The sequence below is a fragment of the Salvelinus fontinalis genome, chromosome 40 (assembly GCF_029448725.1).
Source record: "Salvelinus fontinalis isolate EN_2023a chromosome 40, ASM2944872v1, whole genome shotgun sequence".
NCBI classification, from domain to species: Eukaryota; Metazoa; Chordata; class Actinopteri; order Salmoniformes; family Salmonidae; genus Salvelinus; species Salvelinus fontinalis.
This window is the reverse complement of record NC_074704.1, coordinates 18,206,631-18,227,644: the sequence shown is the minus strand read 5'-3', so window position 1 is coordinate 18,227,644 and position 21,014 is coordinate 18,206,631. Positions and strand designations below refer to the sequence as shown.

Below are 21,014 nucleotides of genomic sequence, written 5' to 3'. Positions count from 1 at the left end.
CCTTATCAGCTCTATGCGAAGGAGATGTGTTGCACCACATGAGGCAAATGTTGGTCCCACCAGATACTGACTGGTTTTCTGATCCACGCCATTACCTTATTTTTACGTTATCTATGACCAACAGACGCATATCTGTATTCCCAGTCGTGAAATACATAGATTAGGGCCTATGAATTTATTTCAATTGACTGATTCCCTTTTATGAACTGTAACTCAGTAAAATCTTTGAAATTGTTGCATTTATATTTTTGTTCAGTGAATAATAACTAGGAGGAACTCCAAATTCCTCTTTCTCTCTTTTCCCCTCTTTCTCCTCTGCCCCTTCTCTCTTCCTTCTCCCCCTTCTCTCTTCCTTCTCCCCCTACCTTCTCTTCACATTCATACACAAACTTATTTTATTTTCTGTTTCAGAATATGACTACTAAACTTTCTCTCAGTCTACCTATTTCAGACTGTTATTTAGATAATTAGTGGAATTCAATTATTTAACATATTGTATTTAGCCCTCTACATTTAATAATTAATATCTAGGCAAATGTGTATTTTAAGGTATCTTAAATGTTAAGGTTATAATATATGCTGGGTAAGACCAAGCCAAGTTGCCTATAGATGATGATCTTGGGTCAGTTTTACACTTTCCCCGTAATGTTTAAGGTTTGGATTTGGGGAGTTGAAGCTGATTCTAGGTCTGTACCTAGGGGAAACTTCACCCCAGAGCTTGTTTTTGTGTGGAATACTGTACCTCACGCCATATTGTCAGTAGCACCACATATAGGGGTGGAGCAGGAGACGTGGAGTATGCTACCTCCTCCCCTTGAAAAAACAAACTCAGTTACCACAGAACACCTGTCCTCCCTTTCTCCTCTTCTCCCCCTCTATCCCTGTACGCCTCCTTTTTCTCCATTTCTTCTTCTTCCCTCTCAGGCAAGTCTTCTCCCACAGTCTTCTTCTCAGCCCAGTTTTTTGTCCATCGCTTCCTTTGGTCTCTCCTTGTTCTCCCCGTTCTGCTCTTAGCCACTCACTCATTCTCTCCTGCACTGTCTTATCTGTATCCTGTTCCATGCTTTGTGCTCACCCTGTGTAACTGGCCTTAGAAACACAATATCAGCTGTTTCTCTCTTCCGTTGTGTCATAAGTGCACTCTATTCCCTACTTAGTGGACCACTTTCGACCAAAGCCCATAGAGCTCTGGTCAAAACTACTGCACTACATAGGGAATAGGGAGCCATTTTGGATACAACCATAGTATTGTGCTCCTCAATCTCTAATGCACTGTCTATCTGTATTGTGTTCAACCTGTGTGACTAGCCTTAGACACACAATATCAGCTATTTCTCTCTTCCGTTGTGTCATAATATGCATCCCAAATGGGGATACATAGGGAATAGGGTGTCATTTGGGACAGCCGTAGTATTGTGCTCCGGTGGCCTATTTATCATATGGCTTCTGACAGTCACCTCAACAATTGTCAGACCAGGAATAACCTCCAACTTGACTTGTTCTCAAATGGGCTGGTGCCTTAGTCTTTGAAAAAGCATGTTTAAAAAAATAAATAATCTATGTCCCAGTTTGTCTCGTCCAGCTCAGTGATGTGGCGAAAACCTGTGGTCGCTGGTTAAATAGGTCTCTCAAATCCTGTACCCCTGGATTAAAATAGATGGGCTATGACTTCCGTCTCCAATGGTCACATCATTACCACTGGTGACAGACAGACCGTATGCATCCCAAATGGTACCCTATTCCTTTTACAGTGCAATACTTTTTATCTGGGCCTACAGGGCTCTGATCAAAAGTAGTGCACTATATAGGGAATAGCATTCCATTTGGGATGCAGACAGCTTCTACGCCCTACAGCAGTGTTTCCTGAATGGTGTGTCAGGACTAGCTGGTAAGTTGTGGCTAGTCGCTACCGGATCGCTGATATTGCAATCAATCAAATTCAAACATATGCAGTTATCACAAAGTGCTTTGCAGATACCAAGCCTAAAACCCCAAAGAGCAAAAGCACAGTGGCTAGGAAAAACTCCCTAGAAGGAAGAAACTTAGGAAGAAAACTTTAGAGAAACCAGGTTCATTCAAAAGGCTTTCGGGGATCACAACTCAAATAAGGAACCACTGCCCCTCAAAGAGAAACAATGAAACACCTGCCAGTTCAAAGAGGCCATTCTATTTACATATGAGCTCTATGGACTACAACGCTCTATTGAGTAGTAACTGTTGCTATCAATAGCAATGCTGCTATAGGCAGTCTATAGGAGACCAATATGACTGTTAACCATTCATATGGTTTTCACCTGCACATTCTCCCTATCATATTTCATACATTCTTTCATCAAATAAGGGTTGTGTGTTTGAGGTGTGTCAGGAATGGAAAGAGCACAAGGGAGTAGCTAACCACAAAGAAAGAAAACTTGATGGGAAAAATGGGAATGTAGTATTGAGTGGGAGTCTGGGAGAAGACGCACAATGGGCTCAAATGGGCTTTTAGTAATAAACAGGGTTAACCATTAACTTTACAATATACACCAAGGTCTATCCTCATGGCTGTGTCAGCACAGACCACCCCAATTCAAGACTGAAAGCTAGGCAGACATGGGGTCGTTTTAAACAATCAAGACCCAGACAGTACATATTCTTTACTGAACGTAGACAGTTCATAGGAAGTAAAGAAACACATCTGTGCAGTCCATAAAATGGACAAGGTTTTATTAAGCCACAAGTAGGTAGACAAGGTCTCACTTCCCTGAAATCGTGTAATACCTATACTATTAATATAACTTTAATGTTTTGCATTACACCTTGACTACGTAATTTTTTTTGTACTGTTACACTAGTATCAAAACCACTGCTTCACCTTTCCTGAGGTGCTGTTGTTAAGTATTACTGTACTGTACTGGGAGTGTCTGCCTAACCAGCAAGCCGGGTGTATTTATCTTGGTGTTAGCAGAGCGGTGGCTACAAAGGTGGAATGTCAGTAAACCTAAATGTGACTTAAAAGCACCGGTTACATTTTCGTCCAGCCAATAAAATAAACACGGACTACTTCTACGGATTTTTATGAATGACGGTATTCATCCCCAAGCACGCCCCCTAATTAATTTGTAGCCCTCTCCTTAACTCCACCCATTTGGAATGTCTGGCCCGCTGCCCGAATGATAATTGGCTGGACATATGGCGACGCATGGGCAGAGTTTCTGCGGAGCTCACGAGTTGGTATAAAGTAGATCAGGATACTCTCTCTGTTGAATGATTTTTTTTTAGTGCTGTGACGATCTCGAGGAAGGGATAAAAACAACTGTTCTCTACACTTCAACGACTTCTATTCATCTAACGCAACTGTGCGATTGTAGTCTATTCTTGAAAGAGGTTTTAAAAGTTCAGAACTGTCTTCAAGCGGACTAATAACAAGATCAGAGCTTGTTTTTTTTGACAACTGTCTAATGTTTCATTGGAATTTTCAATAATTATGGCAAAACGTGTCATCTTTGTTTTCTTGACAATGGCAGTCACCAGTCAGGTACGTCGTATCACCTTGGCAGCTGTCAAATTGGTATGATTTTGATCATATGCAAATCATGTGGAGTGGAGCGCTTAGGCTGTTTGCAATAACCATTTGGAGGTGATTTGACTGTCATACACAAGTAATTGTATTTTAGAGACACAAATTAAAACTTTTGTCGAACGTTTTTTTTCTGTTGCCTGAAGATAAATATTTTCAAACTGCTGTAGCCTACAGACTATTTGGTAACACTTTTACAAGACAGCGCTACTGTGTAACTGCTCGTGTAATTACAGTGTAACAGTTTTGTAATTACTCATTGTTACAATTAGTTACAATGTACTTATCAGTAGTAATCCTTAACCCTAACCCAGTGTACTAATGAGTAATTACAATACTTGTTACACTGTGATTACAGGAATAATCACAGTTATAAGGGCACTGTAATGTAAAATGTAACCGACTATTTTTGTAGCCAACCAGTCCTACCTTGAATTGTGTCTTTTTTTTATTGGCATGTTTGTGCTTGTCAAATAACTTTAACTCACTGTCTGAGGGTGGGACTTTTACATACTGTAGATTTTTTTCTAGAAGAAGTTGGCAAGGAAGAGTGATGTACTGTGACTCGAATCACGAGTTGGCAGGGGATTGGGTACAACACTTAAACAGCTGCCTAGACAAACAAAACATCCACAGGGATGAAGGGGTAGAAATAATATGAGCAAATTAAATTGGTACTTCACATTGAAGTTAAAGTACATAAATTCATTGTAAACAGTGTTCAACATCACTCCAAATGGGACACAATAATCATGTTAAATAATCAGTTGACATCTCACAATGAATATAAAATGATCAAAATAGACTCCTAGAACATCTTTGTCACTAGTAGTGTTTTACCCATGAAGGCAGACCACAGCAAGAAATTACATGACAAAAATGATCTCTTTACTTTCCTATGCTTCTCTCTGTTTATGCCTATGAACCTAAACCTCTCCTCTATCCCCCCCTTCCTATCTCCCCCACCCTCCTCCAGGTGGGTGCCAGCTGCCCGGCGGTGTGTGAGTGTCCAGCCATGCCCCTCTCGTGCCTGCCCGGGGTGAGTGCGGTGGCCGACGGCTGCGAGTGCTGCAAGGTGTGTGCCTCCCAGCTGAACCAGGACTGCAGCCCCACGATGCCCTGCGACCACCACAAGGGACTGGAGTGCAACTACGGCAATGACGTGACCCTGGCCCAGGGCATCTGCAGGGGTAAGGTTGTGATAGGGGGAGGAAGTGGGGGCGTTTGGAAGTGTGTATTGTAAAAGTGTTAGGATTCAAAGTGTGTAATGTAGGTCGCAGGTGTTCAGTGTTGGAACTATGATGAGGTATAAATAGTGTATGTGTATATCTTGTCAAGTGTGATGTGTAGTAGTTAGTTGATGCTGAGTTTTTATGTGATAGCATCTTAGGGTGTATGTATAAGAAACATTACTGTAGGACTAAACCATGTGTTGAAAGTCACCACAACCCCAGGACTTGACACGTTGTATCCCAGTGGGGGAGGACATTTGGATGTTAAAGTAGATTCCTTATGGAGCTCAATCTCACAGACCAAAATGGAACTAGTTCTGTCTACATCAAACCAAGATTCCAATCCTTCATAGACTAAGAATGGAGGCTCCATCGTGTCCGTGATATGGAGACAGAGACTCTTCTGGATTCTTACTCACAAGACTTCCTTCCTCTGCCCTTTCTCTGACCTCTGACCTCCCTCTAGATCTGAATGTTCTCTCTGGGTTACAGTCTGTGTGCCATGTCAGTGTCGGTTATTGCCCCTCTCGTGCCTCCCCGGGTTGAGTGCGGTGGCCGACGGCTGGTTGTTAAGAGGAGGATTGCGTAAAGGGGGTTTCAGCTGGTGTAACCGGAGTATATGGCAGATTCCTCCCGGTCATACCTGGGATTGTCAGTGGAGCTTCTTGTACTTTGACTTTAAAACACATCCTCATATTTAGACTCTCCAGAGACATGGAAGTAGGGATCCCAAAATACCCCTTCGTTACATGATAGCACATTGCATACTGTAGATCGTAAACAGTTCATTGGTCCTGCTGATGGTTTAATGTGTATGTATATGTGTATATGTATGTGTATATATATATGTTACTACCTCAAAGTGGTCTTAGTATCCATCTAAATTGCCCCTAAAGGAATTATGAAGTTGAATTGAGTTGTACTGAACTGTACCTAACTGTACTGTACTGTGCTGTACTGTGCTGAGCTGAAGTCAATGGAATTCAATGCATTCTCCTCATTTCCCTCTCTTAACAGCGAGAAAGGAGGGTCGTACGTGTGAGTACAACGGGAGGATCTACCAGAACGGCGAGAACTTCCGCGCCGGCTGTAAACACCAGTGTACCTGCATCGACGGCGTCGTGGGCTGTTCCCTGCTCTGTGCCAACCGTCTGCCCCCCGTCACCCCCTCCTGCCCCTTCCCCCGGTTGTTCAGGGTGCCTGGGCAGTGCTGCTTCACCGTGGACTGCCACAAGGGTACCTGGCGCCTTCCCCCCACCAAGCAACATCGCCAACCAACACAACCCAAACCTCAGCCAGACCAGTACCAGCCGGATAACACACTGGGCAATGAGCTGGTGGAGAGAGGCAAGGGCTGGGAGAATGAACAGGGCTACAAGCACCTGCCCGGTGAGGAGCTGTTGCACTCTTGACATTGACCAAATGCATTGTTATTGATCATGATAGATACTTGGCTGTAGCTTATCATGTACACTGAGCCATCATCGCTAGCACTATTAGCATTTTTGGTATAATAGTTGATGACTATTGGTCGATAGTTACTAATGTTTGTCTGTACATCAGCCAGTCATATATCCTGATTTCTTCCCTCTGTGGTATATTCTCCCTATAACTCCCTTCCTTCCTCCCCTTTGTCTCCCGCGCTCCTCTTCCTCCCACCCTTCCCAGTATGGAAGCATTCGTTGGAGAAGTGTGTTGTCCAGACAACGGACTGGTCCCAGTGCTCACGAAGCTGTGGGATGGGAGTGTCCTCACGCATCACCAACGACAACGCCCAGTGTAAGCTGGATAGAGAGACGCGCCTCTGCACCATCCGGCCCTGCGGTGACGTAGCCATCCCACCCAAGGTAAATTCTTTATTTAGACAACGCAATATGCAACTGTGTAGTGTGTGTGTCTGTGCCAATCAGTATGAGCACAATCATGCAGTACAAGAGAAGAGAGTGTGACTGCACATATTTTCATCATCATCATCATCATCATCGTCATCATCATCATCATCATCATCATCATCATCATCATCATCATCATCATCATCATCATCCTCATCGTCATCATCCCAGGCAATAACAATATCTCCCTTATCATCTACTGATCTGGTATCACTTTGATAACAAACCCCAACCCCCTAGACTGTTTCCTCTGCGGAGCACGTCCCGGTGGGAACAGACTAGCGTTGATTTACTCACACTGGCGGTGGCACCCTTTTAAATATAGTCCCCTCCACCCCACCCACGGCATTCCTGCCAAGCAACTGTCCATAGCTAGGCGCCTGGGCCCTGTGCACTCAGCCAGGGAGATGGTGTGTCTATATTAATCCTCCTCTGTTTCTCTGGCTCAGTGCCTATGTCCCAAATGCCACCCTATTCCCTATTTAGTGCACTACTTTTGACCAGGGACCATAGGGCTCTGGACAGTGCCCATAAGGCTTTGGTCAAAAGTAGTGTACTATATAGGGAACAGGGTGCCATTTGGGACGAACAACTGGGGACTGGGAGATTATGGCTGATTTACCACTGAGACTAATAAGGCCCCTGTCTGTCTGAGTGCAAGATTAATGAGTTTCAGTGAGTTTGATTTAAAACGTTGTTTTGTCACTGTGTGTTCAGTTAATTGCATAACTTTACCATAATTGAATTAACTTTTTGTTTTGTTTTCAGTACTGACACTTTGTTAGTGATAAGTTCATGATGATTTGGTTGCATAGGCCTTCCGGACATTTATTCAAAGATATTTTAAAGATGTCTGCAAAAGTTTGTCATTTTATTGAAACAATACAGGTGCCCCAACAGTACAGCATGAAACTTTTACTTTCCTCTGCCCTCTCTGATTATCTCCCTCTTTCTCTCTCATCCTCTCATCCCCCTCCTCCTCATCCTTTTACAGAAGGGCAAGAAGTGCTCCCCGACCCCAAAAGCCCCAGAAGCCATGCGTCTGTCGTATGGCGAGTGTCAGAGTGTCCGCCTCTACCGGCCCAATTACTGCGGCGCGTGTACGGATGGCCGCTGCTGCTCGCCGCGTCGCACGCGCACCGTTCCTGTGACTTTTGTGTGCCCGGATGGCGAGCGTTTCCAGAGAGACGCCATGTTCATCCAGTCGTGCAGGTGTAGCAAGGAATGCGGCCATCTCAACGAAGTGGCCTTGCCACCACAGCACTGGATGTATGGAGACACACATAAGTTCATCGACTAGCTTGATCGTGTTTTAACAGAATCCTCAAACTTGACTGAGAACATTGACAAGGGAAGGGTGACATTTTTAAAAATAAATACCATGGGCCTTGAGGGTGTTTTTCTCTGCAGGCCTCAAATAACAGAACTGAGCTTCACAATGGGCTCTCAGTGAAAACCTGGCACTATAATAGCAAACCCCCAAATAGTAAAGTACTTACTGTATGTTTGAATGGAGTGGTTTTGATTGACAGGTGATCCATCCACTCCTGAATGTTCCTCAGACAAGGGTCTGAACTGAGGCCTACAGTCCCACCTGCCCTTTTTGTTTAGTTACGGTATGACATAATGAACAGGACGCAGCCACGAGTTGCTAAGGCCTCCACAGCAATGACAGAGAGAAACAGACGACAACACAGCACTGTGTTGTAGAATAGAAACACATGAACTTGAAGGAACTGTACAGGGTTATTTGCTGTATAAAGTGATATGATGCTTTGCCTACACTAACCAGGGTCATATTCACTAGGCACCAAATGGAAGAAAGGAGTCTGACACAGGGAGGGACAAGCTGAAGTTGTTCAATTAGAAATAGTTGTTTTGGTATCCGTTGCAAAACATTTTGTTAGGGTGTGCACTAAGTCTACAACCCAGCTCTATGAGGGCTGGAGTGATACCGGGGCATCCCACAATGCACTGAGAACAGTGACTTTAGAAGATAAGTGACATCAAGCCTGGATGGGCTGAAACGTCTTGACGAAGAGACTGATAAAATGGAGCATTTAGCTCAACGCACGGTACTCGCGATATTAACATTATTTATTCGTATTCTTATCCAAAGAACTTGACACTAACTCTCTGCAATAGAGAGTGACGTTCAGTGCAGTTGGGATGATGAGCCGTCTAATAACAGAGATTTATGTGAGAGGTGGTAATGAAAGAAATGTGTGTCTCAAATGGCACACTATTCCCTATATAGTGCACAAAGTAGTTCTCTATGCAGGGAATGGTAATGATAGCCTGTCTCCACTGACTGCAGTACTAAAAGGAGCTCTGTCTGTAAATGAGACGTGTTCAGAAATGACTGGACCAATACCAATTCACTTCAAATGACCTCTAATCTCTTCCCTTATTCAGTTATGTTTTATTAGCATGAATGACACTGTTGCTAAAGGGAAGTGAGATAATGTAATCAACAACAGTAAAAATAATGAATACATAATAATAATAATAATAATAGAGAATAATCAATAATGAATAACATTGGCGAATAATCTTCAATATTATGTACATGTTTGGGATTCATTTATGTATTGTATGCTGTTTGTGAAATCCGAAAAACTTCTGCTTATACATCTTTAATGATGATTTGTTACTCCAAAACTGTCATATGAAATGTTTTAATATAAAACTGTAAAATACAACGCCTATTTCAAATGTATGTTTGTCATAACTGAGAATATGTAGCCAAGCTATTAATGGACACTAGTGTATGTTGGTTTGTACATGATACAAAGCTGACCTGCCTGCTATAGAGTTTCAGTTACATGTGATGTTTTATTTAAACTTGGCTTGTATCGTTTCAAATTCTTTCATTTGGCAGACATTTTATTAGTCCGTAGCAAGAGGTTGATAAACTTAAAGGGATAGTTCGCAAAACACACCAACTTGGCTGCTGACATTTTTGGGAATGTGTTAAAGGGATAGTTCACCCAAATTACATATTGGTTTCCTTACCCTGTTAGCAATCTATGGGCAAGGTAAGACAGTAATCACTGCTTTGGTTTTGTTTACGTGGTCACTGTTTCCACTATTGGCACAAATCAAGCATTTTTCACGCTTCATGTCCAAATCATCTATAATAACTTCCCTGAGCTACACAATCAATTTGAGATACTTTAGGATGATTTGGTCAGTAAACACAAAAAAATGCTAATATCAGTACCTTTGTGCCACACATGCTAACAAAGTTAGGATTTGGAAACAGTGACCAGGTAAACAAAAACCAAGCATGGATTGCTGTCATACCTTGTCCATAGACTTGTATGCCATTTTGTAATTTGGGTGAGCTATCACTAACAGCGGACTAATGAACAAAATACTAAACTATTCCTTTAAGACTACACATTTAATGCTGAGGCGGGGTGAAAAGGATGCTAAAAAGGCACTCTGTTATTTTTTATCACTGAACAGGAAATCCAGTATTGATGCCATCAACACAAACAGATAGGGTACGGGTGGATTATGGGGGGTGCACGGACTAGACCAGTCAGCATGGGGCAGAATGTATGGAGCGACCCAATGGGGGCCATAGACATTGAGGTTTAGGTGGTTTAGACCTACTATTAAATGTATTGAATAGCATCTGCTTTATAGTGTACTGTACACAGAGATATCACAGGTCAACATCGACATTCTCACAGAATCATATGCAGACATTTACAATAAAAAGCATGTTATGTGGACATCAAAATCTCAAAAACTGAAACGTGTGGCAGGCTGCTCATTCAGGACAAAAAATGTGTCTTGAACGACTTCGCCCTCTGGTGGTGATTTTTTAACAGTAGCCAACCTGTCATCAGGGCCCAGTTTATCAAAAATGATCTGTCTGGATTTCGCATATAGGTATCGGATAAAACGCATGGAAATATAATGACTAGGACGGATGTCCCCATTCAAGTAAGTGATTCTTTCGTTCTATTCATTATATTTTTATCCATTTAATCCTGGCTGCTGTTTATAGGTTTTTCCCGCTTGTGTATCTATGTCAACCTCTTCCAACTCGCAGCATCCAGTGGTCCTCGCGCTCTACTGATTGTGTCACGCACGCACTGCTCTCGAGCGCGTTCAGCGCAGCGGCGGTTCTCGCCTCCGGGATGGCGCCCTCTGCTTCGGTGTTCAAGTCGGGTTTTCAACCTCAGGACAACAAACTTCCGATGGAAAGTGTCCTTCCCGAACCGGAGCAGCTCTTGCTGTTCCTCAGAAAACTCAAAGAGGTGTTCGATGTGTGCGACGAGGATTCGGATGGTTTCATTCGCGTGGAGCATTTCGTAGACCTCGGTTCACAGTTCGGCCAAGGAGACGAGGTAATATAAATTCCTATCAAGCATCACCTGGTGTTTCATGGAGTACGCTACAGTAGCGTTTGTTTATACGTTTTAAAGGCTTTGTTTCTATGTTTCTTGTTGTGTTTTATGTCGTGCAGACTATGTTATTACACATTCATAGATATTTACTTACAAATTAATTTATGTTTGGCTATTCAAAACATATAGCCTATAACGTTACCATAAAGTGGAACAGGCTCTTGCTAAATCATTTTGGTAAATGTGTGCTTTATTTGATCGTTCTTACAGCGTTGAGTGCAAATAAACATAGTTCAAAGTGTACCAAAAGCTAAACAAAGTGTCTTACACATGTAAAGGTATATTTACTTGGATGCTAAAAAACAAGATAAACGTGAGATTTTATTTTCAAGTAACGTTAGAACTAGTTTTCAGTGTGGCTGTGGAGGAGAGTTCAGTAACACTTTCCAGCTGAGATAATCTGATTCAGCCTTTCACTCTCAATCCGTGTATTCGGGCTCTAATTTTGGGCCAAAAAGTGAAACTCCTTTTCGTCCAAATGTGTTATTTTGTGGTAGAGAAATTAGGTCAACTACTGAGAGAGAGAGACTGGAAAATAGGCTAATTGTGTTCTTCTAGCAGTATTAATGAACTATAGCCAATAGCTCTCAATTGCATCAGCCTTTTGATATTTAATATAATGTGTCAGCCTCAACATAGTAATAAACATAGACAGACAGGTTTGTTTTAGTAAAGGAGTTTTCTCTGTTATAAATTAGGCCTAACACAAGCCTTCTGCCATTTGTCATGGCATGGCTGCGCTCTGCTGAACTGGGCTGAGTGATTGTGTGAGCAGGGAGCAAGCATGCATAGACCTGCCTGTGTAGATTCAGAAACAGATATATTGCCTAGAATAGAAACATCGCAAAGCACACAAGAGACGTTATCTTATCCTAACCCCTCTCTGACCTGCTCTGTCTGAATAATAATTGTGTGTAGTGAATTGGCACTCTCTGTATGTGAACAATGAACCATTTTAATTGGTGCTCTGTATCTTTGTAAATGTAATTAGGTTGGTAATAGACCACTTTGCCTGTCTCCACACAGGCTTTTTCCAGTAAGAATGAGTCATAGGCTGTGTCCGAAATGGCACCCTATTCCCTATATAGTGCACTACTTTTGACCAGAGCCCTATGGGTCCTGGTCCCCCTGTTCAAAATAGGGTGCCATAGTATGCATAACAGGCAGATCTGCGTAGCTCTACAGGAGTCCACTGTCCTGCAGTGTGTCCTACTGTTCTGATTGTGAGTTGGGGATGGATGCACTCGACATCCCAGAGGTTGATAAGCATAAACTGATCTCAGACCAGTTTTAACGGGACAACCCATACACTCCCGACTTTGTCATTGGCTAAATGATACCAGTTTGGTCTTGATGTTTTAACTGTTGTTGATAATAAACAATGATACAGAAGTAAGGCCCATCCAAAAATAGGTTGTTGTTCATCTGAACACAAGTCCCTTGTGTTCCACTGTATGTCACAGGGCTGGAACATTAGTGTTGATTGGCTCCCCCGTGTTCTGTTGCTTATCACTTCTCTGGAACATTAGCTCTGATTGGTTCCTTTGGGATGCTTTGCATGGACTGTGGGCACATGGATTGAATCAAATCAAATACATTTTTATTTGTCACATGCGCCAAATACAACAGGTGTAGTAGACCTTACCGTGAAATACTTACTTACAAGCCCTTAACCAACAGTGCAGTTCAAGAAATAGAGTTAAGAAAATATTTACTAAATAAAATAAAGTGAAAATAAAAAGTAACACAGTGGAATTACATAACAGTAACGAGGCTATATACAGGGGGTCCAGTACTGAGTAAATGTGCAGGAGTACAGATTAGTCGAGGTAATTTGTACATGTAGGTACGGGTAAAGTGACTATGCATAGATGATAAACAGCGAGTAGCAGCAGTGTAAAAACTAAGTCCATTTGTGTCCATTTGATTAATTGTTCAGCAGTCTTATGGCTTGGGGGAGCCTTTTGGACCTAGATTTGGTGCTCCGGTACCGCTTGATGATGTGGATAGGGGTTAAAAAGGGGTGCTATTAATAGTAGGTAGTGTGGGTGTTCAGCTATGCATGTAGCATCAACACTCTCCTCAGCAGATGTAGTGAATAGGTCTATATGGACCCTGAATTCTCATGTTGGAACTACCTTAGTGAAAATTAAATGAGCATTTGAGAAAGACGCAGCTCGATGAAGCTAAATCTTTTCAGCTAAACAATTTCCCCAAAGCTTCTCTCAATAGTTTTATTAGACCACATATGGGCCACTATATTACTTGACCCTGGTGGTCATCTATGAATGTTTGAAACATCTTGAAGAATGATTTGGCCTTAGTGGCCATGTACTCTTATAGTCTCCACCCGGCACAGCCAGAAGAGGACTGGCCACCCCTCAGAGCCTGGTTCCTCTCTAGGTTTCTTCCTAGGTTCCTGCCTTTCTAGGGAGTTTTTCCTAGCCACTGTGCTTCTACATCTGCATTGCTTGATGTTTGGGGTTTTAGCCTGGGTTTCTGTATAAGCACTTTGTGACATCTGCTGATGTAAAAAAAGGCTTTATGAATACATTTGATTTGATTTGAGTTACGCACACAGAACATGATGCAAATTAGATTAAACCTGTCTGGACCTCTCAGTGTCCCACTGGCCACACGTAACCTCAACATCATCCTTTCACTGCTCCCATATTCTGACCTATCCTGTCCACTCCCTCTATCCACGCACTCACAGTCACACTGACCGCCCCCTCCTTCTAATCCAGCAAAACTGAGTTTAATTGACTAAAAACTCAGACTCACTGGTCCAAATTATCCAACACAATGACCTTCATTTTACCCAGTATTTTCCTGTTGACCCAGTTGCCATGCCGACAGTAACTAGGGTGTTGGAGCCGTGACCGTCCAGTGTGTGTTTTGACTGACAGCTGGCGTACATGGTGAGGGATGGTGATGCACAGCTGTATAGCAGAGGTTGGACAGATGGGAAAGAGGACCCATCGTATGTGTGTGGTCTGTTGAAGAACTGTCTTCCACCACATTCTCAGCCACACACACAAATGTATGAACACACACACACACACACACACACACACACACACACACACACACACACACACACACACACACACACACACACACACACACACACACACACACACACACACACACACACACACACACAATCTCTCTGATATTCACACGGTCATTCTCAGTCACTAGCAGGTCTCTATCCCCAGCATTTACAATTTCATGACACCGTTTTACCAGCCCCAGTTTAACAGTAGGAGTTGAAAGAGATGCCGGCACCATCTAAAGTGCATTAAATGCATAATTCAGGAGCACAGTACAGTTCCTCTGTGTCTCTGCTCCTGCCCACATGAAAGATGTGGATGTGGGTTGATGGTGGGAGAGACATGTATTGGTTGGTTGCAGCGGTGTTGTACAATATGCATATGCCTGTATATACTGTATATAGATATATATATATATATACACACAGTCTTATGCATTCTATAATGTGTGCTCTATATGAGTGAGATCCTCTATATGTGAAGAGCCGTACTTTAGCTCTAGGTCATAACAACATGAGGTGTGTTGTAGTGACTCAGTATTGACTCAGAGAGGGACTGTTAGAACAGGTGGTTGTGGGAGGCTCACAGCTACAGGTCACACACACACACACACACACACACACACACACACACACACACACACACACACACACACACACACACACACACACACACACACACACACACACACACACACACACACGGACAGACGGACAGACGGACAGACAGAGACGTCAGCAACTTAACATGGAGAATCTGAGTCAGACATCGAAAGGTTGTTTACAATTTCATCTGTAGGTTTGCATAGATTCTCTTTGTATTGTATGAAGCTGAACCCATGACTCGTTATTTTGTTCAACCCTTTTGTTGCCTGTCCCATGGTCTCCAGGTGAAGAAGTTGGCCAAATGCTTGGACCCCAATGCTCAGGGCAGGATCAACTTCAAGGACTTCTGCCATGGAGTGCTGACTATCAAAGGTAGGACTGAGAGGCATGCACAGGGAGCCAACCATCGGCAACTGCATAATTCAGTTTTACTAGTGTGTGTGTGTGTGTGTGTGTGCGTGTCTGCGTGCATGTGTGTCGTGCATACATGCGTATGGTGTCTTCCCACTGAGGCAGAAGAGCATCAATCAGCAACACTATTCTGCCATTACCCTCCTACTCAGGTTATAGATGCTGGGACTGAAGAGGCTGGTTAACTCCTACTGCCTAGTTACCATGTAGTTACCATGGAGTAGAGTTGAGTCACATGTTCATACATACATAGCCTACCTACAAAATGGTCAAACAATATTGTACTCTTTTTCATAAGAAATTAGTCTAGTTCAACCCCCCAGAATATTGTTTTTCCTGAGAGAGCCAATCAAAGCTCGGCTTGAATATTGCATTTACAACGGCCTCCTGTCCAGACAGTGTGTCAGCTCTCCCTCACTGACTACGTGAGTCTCGTCAGCCAGGCTAAAGAAAGAGTGCATCAGCATCAGAAAGTGAAAGTGGAGAGACATAAAGGATGCTGGAGAGTTAGTGTCAATCAAAATGGAAGCCCTACAATTTGGAGAATAAAAAGTCTACCTTGGGCTATGTGAGTCATTCATTGACATTATGATAATCCTGCCCATGATTGAATCTTAACATCTTCACTATGGTCACTTTGTTTTCCCCTGCTACACACTCAAGGCTTGTTTCTGCAAACTCATCATAACTGCTCTAACTGACCGGTCAGCCTCCTCTTTGGCTTGTCTAGAGAGAGAGTCCCTGTTAACCAGGTCAGTTTGTTTTTCCCTGCTACACACTCAAGGCTTATTTCTGCCAACCAGGACACATGAGTGGACACCAGCCAACCAGGACACATGAGTGGACACCAGCCAACCAGGACACATGAGTGGACACCAGCCAACCCGGACACATGAGTGGGACACCAACCAACCAGGACACATGAGTGGGGCACCAGCCAACCAGGACACATGAGTGGACACCAGCCAAAGAGGACACATGAGCGGGGAACCAGCCAACCCGGACACATGAGTGGGGAACCAGCCAACCAGGACACATGAGTGGGGCACCAGCCAACCAGGACACATGAGTGGGGAACCAGCCAACCCGGACACATGAGTGGGGCACCAGCCAAACAGGACACATGAGTGGGGCACCAGCCAACAAGGACACATGAGTGGGGAATCAGCCAACCCGGACACATGAGTGGGGCACCAGCCAAACAGGACACATGAGTAGGGCACCAGCCAACCAGGACACATGAGTGGGGAATCAGCCCTGCCAGGTCATTGTTGTGTATTGCTGGGGTCAGAAACGTTAACGGCTAACATCTAACGCTCACCCCATAGAGCTCCATTGTAATTGATTGACTGCAGGTGTGCATGCTTAGCAGTGACCTGCCTCTACTCTGGTCCCAGCCCAGCCACTGCAGCCAGGGGCTAAATCCACAACCCACAGATGGTGCAGTGACGCTAAGGCAGGGTATGGGCACAGGGAGTTTGCCTTGTTAATACGGTGCATGCGTGGTGTCATGTCAGGTGCAAATGTGAATGATGATGAACCACAGATGATGGACTGAAGGCTCTGTTTTAGTCAGATTAAACTGCTACTAGTCTACTCCCACTCTAAGTTAAAGCTGAGTCCTCATGTCTCCCTCTTACAAAGCCGAAGACTGCGTTTCTAACCTACTCCCAACCAATCATTAATTCATACCAAAGCACTCCTTCAGCCCCCCGTGTCACTATTGGCTCACTGTCTGTGTGAATATGTGTGTGTTGAATTATAGATAGGAGAAAAGTAAGTGCACGTGCAGAAGTGCACGTTTCCTAAATACTTACAGGAAATGGATTGTGAACTCAACTAGTCTACCTCATGTAACTGTGGCAGTTGTTTTTTGTCTTGATGTCTCATTACTTTAAGCTAATATAACGGCTAACAAGTACAACAAGGTCTCACATCAAGGATTTAATTTGATGGAAACAAAAGCTACCCAGGGATGGAGAGACAAGTTGACAGTGGGATTTAAAGAATGTCATGTTATTCTATACAGTATGTATAGAACACCTTCTCACCCTCTCTCTTTCAGGCTGTGAGGGGATTCTGAAGACCACACTGGAACCTCGCAGTATCACACAGCGTCCCTATGAGACCGACAACGGTTACTACTACCAGGTACATAATGTGTGTGTGTGTGCCCTTCGCCAGGCCAGCCTCTATAGTTGTACACCCCTCTTTTCATTACCAAGTCAAAAATCGCGTGAAACCCTCAAACTATGTTGTTTTCTTGTAACATGAGAGCTTTGACTTTCTAAGCCCTTCATCCCAAATCAACCCCATAATGTGGTTACATTTTTACACAGTCTTTTCTCTCTCTGCGCGGTGGATAAACCTAGATTAATGTCAGCACGTGAATCCGGAAATAAACTCTAGCCAGAGTCAAGGCAAACTCCCACACAATGGATTAACAGGGGATGTCTGCTTCACAAACGCCATCCTATTCCTTAGTGCAGTACTTTTGAGCAGAACTCTATGGACCTTGGTCAAAAGTAGTGCTCTATAAAGGGAGTAGAGTACCATTTGGGATGCTGGCAAGGTTTATACACTGAGTATACAAAACAACCTAGGTGAAAGCTCTGATCCCTTATTGATGCCACTTGTTAAATCCCCTTCACAATCAGTGTAGAAGGGGATCAGTGTAGAAGCATTTTTAAGCCTTGAGACATTTGAGATGTGGATTGTGTATGTGTGCCATTTGGAGGGCAAGACAAAAAATGTAAGTGCCTTTGAATGGGGTATGGTAGTAGGTGCCAGGCGCACTGGTTTAAGTGTGTCAAGAACTGTAACGCTGCTGGGTTTTTCACGTGGAACAGTTTCCCGTGTGTATCAAGAATGGTTCCACCACCCAAAGGACATCCAACCAACTTGAGTTTCAGCTTGAGTGTCTTCTCTTTTTCATCCACAAGGAGGCCGTGTTCAACAGCAAAAGCTAATACAAAAGAACTGGAATTTTCACATGGTGAAAATACAGTCAGTGCTTCTTAGGCATCACATCAAATATAGTGAGTTGCACCATACTTTTACAAATGTATGTCTTTGCCAACATTACTTATTTAGATTTTATTGTAGGCCTAGCAGTTTACTTCAAAGTTACATTTCATAAAATGTTTGTGTAATTACAGAGTACAATTTTTCAGCGTAAGTAGTTCATGTGACCAGAGGGTGGCGTACTTTATCCATTCCATTGCCAAAGAGTAGTCACAGTAGCTGGCCCAGATTCTCCCCAGCCCAGCCCCATTCTGTAGACATGGCCTTTGTTTCACGCTTCTCTCTCATTTAAGGTCAGTAAACTAAGATAATTGGCTTATTATGTCATGAGTGGTGTACAGTCTATAACATTGTTTCCAAGAGATGCCCCCAAAGCTTTCACCACATTGGAGCAAACCTGGGTTCATATATTATATAATTTTTTCCCATCAGGCTAGAGCAAATGCTCAATGTGTTTGAACCCAGGTCTGCACTGGAGAGGTGTTACAGTATGTGTCATTGTAATGTCCCACTCGCCGGGTCATCTCTGGGGAAACAAGATATAGTGTGGTAACGCTTTCTACCACAACACTAGGCCAGGGGTCTCTCTTTTTATGTAAGCAATGTTAATGCATTGGTTTAATGTCAGTAGATATTAACTAATGAATGTTTTGCGTTTCTGTTTTCTCACATCTTGATATGGCAACAGTGTTACAGAGTTGTACTTTCACTTGATGAGCTCAATTACATTTTTGGACCCCATTTCTGAGTGTTACAGGATAAAGGATAGGATAAAGACATATATCTTTTGTATTTTATTACGTCTGTGTATCCTTTTATGTAAGCCCTCTCTGTAAGTACCCAAATTGAGAGAGTTTTTCTCCCAGGGCTTCCGCTGCAAATGCCATGTCATTATCCACATGGAGAAATATATATATATGCTCTTGAAATATATACAAAGCGTGTAATTTAATACATTTCCGTCTCCTGCCGTCAATGAAATAGCTTTTGTAAAGTGACTCTGACATTACAAAATGCCTCTGTCTCCTTCACTGGAAATGTCATTGAACTAAGGTAGTCTCGTTCACAAGGCAATGGAACTGTATGACCCTGGTGGTATATGTAGTAGTATAACCGAAGCTGACTGAATTCCCCCATACAGTTGAAGCTATGAATCCATCTCTCTCTCTCACACACACCATCACACACACACACACACACACACACACACACACACACACACACACACACACACACACACACACACACACACACACACACACACACACACAGAGGCTATAGTGCCTGGTTGATTTACAGCTGACCTAATACATGTGAATAGTTTGCTGTTTGTACCGTGTTCCAAAGAGAAAATGTCATCACCATGGCCATGGGTGGAATGGTGCGGGGCCCAACTTATAGAGACACACAGAGTTCCCTTACTGCCCTACACTCAATGCGTGTGTGAATGTGTATGTGTGTGTGTAGGTGTGTGTAGGTGTATGTGTGAGTTGGCCTGGTCCTAGATAAAGATGGTTCCAGTTCCAGGGGCTGACTTGCGGCCAACTGTCAGATGGTCATGTATAATTTGATCACGTTCACGTCTCCCTCCTCTAGTGTCTACTCAACCTGTTGCACTAGATGCTGGGAGAGGTTGGGTGTCTCATACCTGGTATAGGCACAGGTAGCTGTGGTGAACAGGGACTCTACCTGTAGCTGAACGTATATACATTCACAGTACAAGTTTGGAACTATTTGTAAGTACAGTGTGAATAGCTTTTTTCTTGAGGATCAAGATAGTGTACATTGTTTTTGTATTGATGTTTTGGGGGTTAGTTTGGGTGGGAGAGTGTAGTTATCTGGGACAGTGGGGTTGTTATCCAGTGTTCCAGCTGAGCTGTCTGGACTAAAGAGGTTTGCGGAGGGAAAACTTAGTTGTCATTGTGAGGAGACAGAATCCCAGAATCCCTGTGCTACAGTACATCCTCTAGAAGTGAGAGAGAGAAACTAAGAGAGAGAGAGAGAGATAGGAGGAGGAGAAGTGTGTCATCCACCTCATTAGTGTAAGAGGAGGTACACAGGATTTATTAGCCTGTTCACTCAAATGGATACTGTGCTGAGCGAGTGCACAGACACACACACACACACACACACACACACACACACACATACACACACACACACACACACACACACACACACACACACACACACACACACACACACACACACACACACACAGACACACAGACACACACACACACACACACACACACACACACACAGCATTGCAGGGGAGGAGAGAGTGATAAAGACTGTGTGTGTGTGTGTGTGTTTTGTGTGTGTGTGTGTGTGTGTGTGATGAGAGCTTGGTCTAGATGTGCAGCACCAGGGAGGTAGGGGTAGAGAGATAGCAGATCAGGGGGAAAGCAGAGGCTCCTGTAATTGACAAGCCTGGTTTACAGAATCAGGTCAGAGCAAAAAGAGTGGGACCCCCTACACAGTGGCACTAGCAGGGTAACAACAACAGAGTCATATCTACCACCACTCCTGTTGACGTTTAAAACTGCCACTGGTATATAGGAGCTAGTACAATGTTGCGTATCGTACCCACATAGCATCGCATATCAGACATTTCTACACTATTAGACGTCATAGTTTATGATGTAGCTCTATGTGTCTGGTCATTCCGGGTCATCCGTGTCAGTATGGATTGCACATGTCATTGTCTCTTTGCAATAGCTCAAAATAAGCCAATCTAATTGCCGAAAATGGCTAATAAAGTGAACAAAGTTCAAGGAACCGTAAACTTTTACTGACACATAGGGAGCA

The 21,014-nt window shown here is 43.4% G+C and overlaps 2 protein-coding genes across 3 annotated transcripts in view; both read left to right on the top strand.

Annotated features, from left to right (window-relative positions):
- The first annotated feature begins 3,159 nt into the window (after nt 1–3,159).
- On the top strand, nt 3,160–9,498 carry LOC129839755 (CCN family member 1-like). The gene is made up of 5 exons (XM_055907384.1): nt 3,160–3,517; nt 4,536–4,749; nt 5,809–6,180; nt 6,460–6,638; nt 7,678–9,498. The coding sequence occupies exons 1-5, from the start codon at nt 3,467–3,469 to the stop codon at nt 7,981–7,983; spliced, it is 1,122 nt and encodes a 373-aa protein (XP_055763359.1). The 5' UTR covers nt 3,160–3,466; the 3' UTR covers nt 7,984–9,498.
- Nucleotides 9,499–10,535: 1,037 nt separating this feature from the next.
- The window catches only part of LOC129839978 (rab11 family-interacting protein 4A-like), a 70,729-nt gene continuing 60,250 nt past the window's right edge, over nt 10,536–21,014 (top strand). For both annotated transcript variants that reach the window (XM_055907735.1, XM_055907734.1), the window contains exons 1-4: nt 10,536–10,640; nt 10,750–11,047; nt 15,053–15,140; nt 17,245–17,330. In XM_055907735.1, the coding sequence (XP_055763710.1) occupies nt 10,627–10,640; nt 10,750–11,047; nt 15,053–15,140; nt 17,245–17,330 (486 nt within the window). In that variant the 5' untranslated portion in view covers nt 10,536–10,626. The remainder of the gene's footprint in view (nt 10,641–10,749; nt 11,048–15,052; nt 15,141–17,244; nt 17,331–21,014) is intronic.

What these genes read in the sequence shown, in the direction of transcription:
- LOC129839755 (XM_055907384.1), top strand. Translation starts at nt 3,467, where the DNA reads ATGGCAAAACGTGTCATCTTTGTTTTCTTGACAATGGCAGTCACCAGT. An exon ending in CAATGGCAGTCACCAGTCAG is followed by an intron (nt 3,518 to 4,535) that starts GTACGTCGTATC and finishes ACCCTCCTCCAG; the next exon opens with GTGGGTGCCAGCTGCCCGGC. An exon ending in GGGCTACAAGCACCTGCCCG is followed by an intron (nt 6,181 to 6,459) that starts GTGAGGAGCTGT and finishes CACCCTTCCCAG; the next exon opens with TATGGAAGCATTCGTTGGAG.